The 5,706-nt window shown below is 45.4% G+C and overlaps 1 protein-coding gene across 1 annotated transcript in view; it reads left to right on the top strand.

Annotated features, from left to right (window-relative positions):
• Positions 1–5,706, top strand: part of atp13a1 (ATPase 13A1) — a 92,028-nt gene that overhangs the window by 76,609 nt on the left and 9,713 nt on the right. Inside the window, exons 20-22 of the mRNA XM_043694664.1 lie at positions 1,390–1,568; positions 3,951–4,065; positions 5,272–5,468. Coding sequence (XP_043550599.1) covers positions 1,390–1,568; positions 3,951–4,065; positions 5,272–5,468 — 491 coding nt within the window. The remainder of the gene's footprint in view (positions 1–1,389; positions 1,569–3,950; positions 4,066–5,271; positions 5,469–5,706) is intronic.

Here is a 5,706-nt window from a genome sequence, read left to right as displayed (position 1 = left end):
GTGTGAATGCTGTCGGGACTTGTGTGGGTGTGTTTGTGAAGGCTGTCGGGACGGGGGTGTGGTGTGCGTGTACACTGTCGGGACTGTGTGTGTGTGTGTGTGTGTGAGAACACTGATGGGTCTGGGGTTGGTGTTTGGATGCTGTGGACGAGGTATCTGGTTATAGAGTCATATAGAATGAAACACGCACTGCAGCCCACCGTGTCTATACCGACCAACAAACACCAAAGTACACTAATCCCATTTACCTCTGCTTACCCTATTGCCTACTGTGCCCTGGCATTTTAAGTGCTCATCCAAATGATTCATAAATGTGTGTACCTGCCTCCACCACCATCTCGGGCAGTCCATTCCATAGTTCTACCATCCTTTAGATGAAAAACATTCGTTCCCTCAGCTCCCCTCTAAACCTTACTTTAAACCTTACTTTAAATCAATGCTTTCTGGACATATCTGCCATGGGAAAGAGATTCCCATGATCCGCTCTTACTGTGCTCTCGTAATATTGTATGCCTCAGTCAGATTCCCCTTTAGCCTCCTATCCTCCATTGACCACAAACACAGCCTGTCCAGTCTCCCCTCATAATGAGACTTTCCATCTCAGGCGGTATTCTGGTGAACCTTCTCTGCACCCTCTCCAGTGCAATCCTGTCCTTCTGACAGTGTGGCGACCAGAACTACACAAAGTATTCCAACTGTGGCCGAAACAACGTTTTATGTAGTTATAACAAGACTTCCTTTGCTCCTATGTTCTATGTCCTGGTAATGAAGACAAGTGTCCCATATGCTGCCTTCAGCACCCTGTCTACTGTGCTGACACCTTCAAGGGTGTTTGGACTTGTACACCAAGGTCCCTTTGTTCTTCAGTACACTCTAGGGACCTACCATTCATTGTGTATATCTTTCCCTTATTTGACATCACAGAATGCATCATCTTGCACTAATCAGGGTTAAATTCCACCTGCCCCTGCTGTGTCCACTTCACCGGTTGTCAATTTTCATGCCATCTGCAAATTTACTGACTAAACCTTCAGTGTTCACACCCAAGTCATTAATGTATATAACAAACAGCAAGGTCCCAGTACCAAACCCTGTGCTACGCTGCTGGTCACGGGCTTCCAATTACAGAAACAACCCTCCGCCTTCACCCATTTCTGCCTGTTTGCAAGCCAGTTTTGAATCCAGAGTAAGTATGATGCTGGGAAAGCACAGCAGGTCAGACAGCATCCGGGGAGCAGGATGTGGGGCGAGGGAAGGGGGCTGAGGGGTAAATGGGAGGGTGAGGGTGGGGGTGGGGCAGGCTTTTGGAGATACCTGACCTGATCTGGACAATGTTGAGTTGATGCAGAGTGTGTGTCTCATGCTTCAGTGTATATCCTGTTATTTCAGGAGTAGCTTTACTGGCGAATGCTCCTGAGCGGATTCCAGACAAGAGGAGGAGGACAAAAGATGGGATAAACGATGGGAAATCTTTCACTTCCAATACAAGCAGCAACATGAAAACAACCTCTCGGGCTGCAAGGCAGCGGGTTATGTCGCAGAGGGAGGAGCAGCTCGCTGTTCAAAGGGTAGGTACTACTCCATTACTTAAAGGATTTATCTCAACAGGTTAGCTAGAACTTGTCGTTTCCAACGTGTTAACATTGTGGTATGTAAGCCTGTTTCATTTGAAGTTATTTTACTTAAAACATAAAATATGTCAATTATAAAACAAACCTAATTTTTTGTTTCCCCTAGAGGTTGCACTAGATTGAGCATTGAGTTGATAGGGGAAGATCCCAGGTCCAATTCCCATTGTCTGCTCAAGTTAACTGGTTCAAGTGGGAGCAGTACAATCATTTCTCATTAATGGGAGAGAGAAAAAAAATCATCCAGGATTCCCTGTCCCAGGACTCCGTGTCGATGCCCCACCCTGCTTCAATCAGAAAGTGAGAAATAGGAGTAGACTTGGCTGTAATGCCTCTGCAGTTGAAATCCCGACTGTACATCACTTAGTGACATGATGCAGTGAACTCTTAACTAACCTCTGAAGTGACCTAGTGAGCCATTTGAAACCAGGGATGAGGAACACATACTGGTATTGCCAGAGACACCCTTATCCCATGAAAGTTTTAAAAAAAAACTTTGCATGTGTCTCATCAGCACTGATCAAGCCAAATCCTCTGGCAGAAATCCGGGTTCTGTACTCTTTCCTCCACTCCCAGGGCTGGTCTCCATGGTTTGCAGATGCCTGCCATGCTATTCAGGAACCAGCTCTTATCTGTTGTGCAGAGGTAGCCCAGGAGTTGCAGCTCTCCTGGGTCTGCTACCCATCAGGCATTGTTCAGTGCTGATTGCCTCCCTCATCTATGAAGCCTGTGCAATGCTTCATCATTAAAAATCTCACAACACCAATTTATAGTCCAACAGGTTTATTTGGAAGCACTAGCTTTCGGAGTGCTGCTCCTTCAGCAGGTGAAACCTGTTGGACTATAATCTGGTGTTGTGTTTTTTAACTTTGTACACCCCAGTCCAACACTGGCACCTCCACTTCAAAACCTTTTTAAGCTTTCATGGGATAGCAGGGCCTCAGGAGCTGGGAGATAACGAGCTAATTCCTGGGGTTCTGAGTATCACTGATGCTTTGTACAGATGTAAACACTGAACACACCTGGATCATAAGCAAACTAGTCATGTCCTTGTAGGGGAGGAATAATATCATGAGTGGGTACTGTACTGAACCATGTTGACCTCAACTAATGGTTGGCATCTGTGATGAAAGGTGTGAGATTTTTTTCATGCATAATATAATTTTTATAAGAGTTTTCATTTTTGTTTTGGCAAATGGGTTTGATCTGTTTATATGAAGAGGTTGAATAATTAATGAGGTCAGTCTTTTTGAACCAGTATGTGTCAGAGAACAGGTGAGTGCAGACCTCCTACACAGTTGGAGATTTATTTATAGGCAGTGTCTGCTGACATCCACAATTGGGTAGGCACACTCATCTGGAAAAGCACAATTCCAGACCTGTTAGATTATCACATCATTCAAGATTCACACGATTCTGAAACAGGGTTCAGCAGGAACCTCATTCCTGATGAAGAGCTTATGCCCGAAACGTCCATTCTCCTGCTCCTTGGATGCTGCTTGACCTGCTGTGCTTTTCCAGCACCACATTCTGGGCAGGGGACAGTGAAAGTGGAAGGGAAAACCTGGATGGGGCCAAAGAGAGAGAAAGTCCAGGGGCAGGAGGCGGTGGGGAAAGGCTCAGGGGGATTATAATATATCTTGCCTGCATTTGTTTTCCCCACACGTCTCTAAAACCGTCAATCAGCAATGTCTCGGAGTTAATATAATATGGGGAGACTTCGAGTGAAGGCTGAACACTCCAGTAGCAAGGTTGTTGCACACACCAGAGAGAAGCTGCAGCTTGGAACCTGCAAGTGGAAGAGGTTGCAGCAGATGTCAGGTGGAGCTAGGATTTCGTACAAGAGCATGGAAAGCCATTAGCTAGGCCTTTAACAAAGGAAACAAGGAAGGAGTCATGTCTTGAGTCGAGTTGGAGATGGCAAAGAAGGAGCTAATTGAAGGGTTTTGAAGGTGTGGATGAGAATTTTGCTGGAGTTTTCTGGGTGAGTTCAAAATAACAGGCTGCACGTGGATCTTAAAGGTGCGGTGACGGTTTTGGTGGGGGCCCAAGTGGGAGCACTGTCCTTAATCATTATTAAAGCAATCAACCTAAAATCCATGATATCCCCCTAAAACTAAATCAGTGAGAAACAGGATTGGGCTTTTGCAATTGAATATTGCATTGTACCTCGCTGATAAGAAGCATGTTATGAATAGCTCGTAACGAAATGCTGAAATGACCTCCCAAAATCACTCAGTTCAAGGGCATACGATAGATAATGGGCTGCACGTTGGGTGGAGAGATGTATCAGAGTAAACTCAATGTGTTCTTTCCTTATAGGAGCGTCTTAATCAGGTACTGAAAGACCTAGAGGAAGACCAGATGCCTGTAATAAAACTGGGAGATGCCAGCATTGCAGCACCATTTACTTCTAAGCTATCATCCATCATGTGCAGTGAGTGTGAACACCTAACCCAGTATGGGTGTCTATACACAGGGGGTTCTAACCTGGAAAACATTGCCCAAAAGGGGAGTGAAAGCAGATTCAATTGTAGCTTTGAAAAAGGAATTGGATGCACATTGTGAAAGAGAAATTTTGCAGGATTTTGGGGAAAGTTCAGTACTGGGAGCTGGACAAAATGGTGAACTCTTTCAAAGAACCTCTTTGATTAAATGGTGAATGTCTTACTCCTGTGCTTTATAATTTTCTGAATCTCTAATACGTAGTCAAGCGTAGCTTTAGAAGTGTTTAATGTTTGAAAGGCTAGGTAAAGTGTTTGCCTAAAAATTGTAATGAGCCACAATGATTTCACGTTTGATCCCTGATCTAGGCTGAAGGAGCTGATCCCAGTGGGATTGCATGGGGGTAGTGAATTTGACCTGTGTCACCGGGATGGGAGGGCAATCAGGAGGAAAATATTGCAAGGCTGCCGTTAGATTAGATTAGATTACTTGGTATGGAATCAGGCCCTTCGGCCCAACAAATCCACACTGACCCTCCACAGAGCAACCCACCCAGACTCATTCTCCTACATTTACCCCTTCACCTAACACTATGGGGCAATTTAGCATGGCCAATTCACCTAACCTACACATCTTTGGACTGTGGGAGGAAACCGGAGCACCCGGAGGAAACCCACGCAGACACAGGGAGAATGTGCAAACTCCACACAGACAGTTGCCTGAGGCGGGAATTGAACCCTGGTCTCTGGTGCTGTGAGGCAGCAGTGCTAACCACTGTGCCACCCATTACAGAGACCTGTTGGGCAGCTCAAAGCCTGGAGGCTGGATACCAAGCTAGATCCACCAGTCGGCCAAGATGAAGCATCTGTTGATTAATGGCTGATATGCAGCCTAGTAACAGTGCTCCCAGTAGAATCACTGTCAGGAGCACTGCTGGAGACACTCTCTTCAAGAAAGTCGAATGGTCCTCAACCAATTAGAGTTGGTTTGCCAACTAGTCAGCGCCTTTTCTCAAACAGTATACATTGTTACTCCTTCGAAATTTGGTACTTTTGCTTCTGTCCTGATGAGTGCAAGATGAAAAGGCTTTGCCAGTGTATTGACTTTTTTTTTCAGCAAATACTGAAGATTTGTATTATCATGCATATTGCAGACTTAAAAAAAAATTCTTTCCTCTTCCTGTGCCTCCAACCCACAGTTTGTTATGTGATAAAACAAGGTCGTTGCACGCTGGTAACCACGCTGCAGATGTTTAAGATCCTGGCCCTGAATGCACTGATCCTTGCCTACAGCCAGAGCGTGTTGTACCTGGAGGGAGTTAAATTCAGCGATTTCCAGGCCACGCTGCAGGGATTACTTCTAGCTGGCTGCTTTCTCTTCATCTCCAGATCCAAGGTGAAGTATTTACTTCGTTCTTGCAGATCTGGACCTTACCCATTACTTACTGCATGGGCTATTGCTTGTAAATGTTAAATTTATCAGTCATCACTACAACTGATAACTGCATGAGCCACAGTTGTAATTTTGTACAGTAATTAAACATTATGCCGCTCTCACCTTTTCTGTCTCTCCCCCTCTCTCTCCTCTCTCCTCTCTCCTCTCTCCCCTCTCCTCCCTCTCGCCCCCTCTTCTT

The sequence above is a fragment of the Chiloscyllium plagiosum genome, chromosome 8 (assembly GCF_004010195.1).
Source record: "Chiloscyllium plagiosum isolate BGI_BamShark_2017 chromosome 8, ASM401019v2, whole genome shotgun sequence".
Lineage (NCBI taxonomy): Eukaryota > Metazoa > Chordata > Chondrichthyes > Orectolobiformes > Hemiscylliidae > Chiloscyllium > Chiloscyllium plagiosum.
The sequence above is the reverse complement of the archived record's forward strand: the minus strand, read 5'-3'. Positions and strand labels throughout refer to the sequence as shown.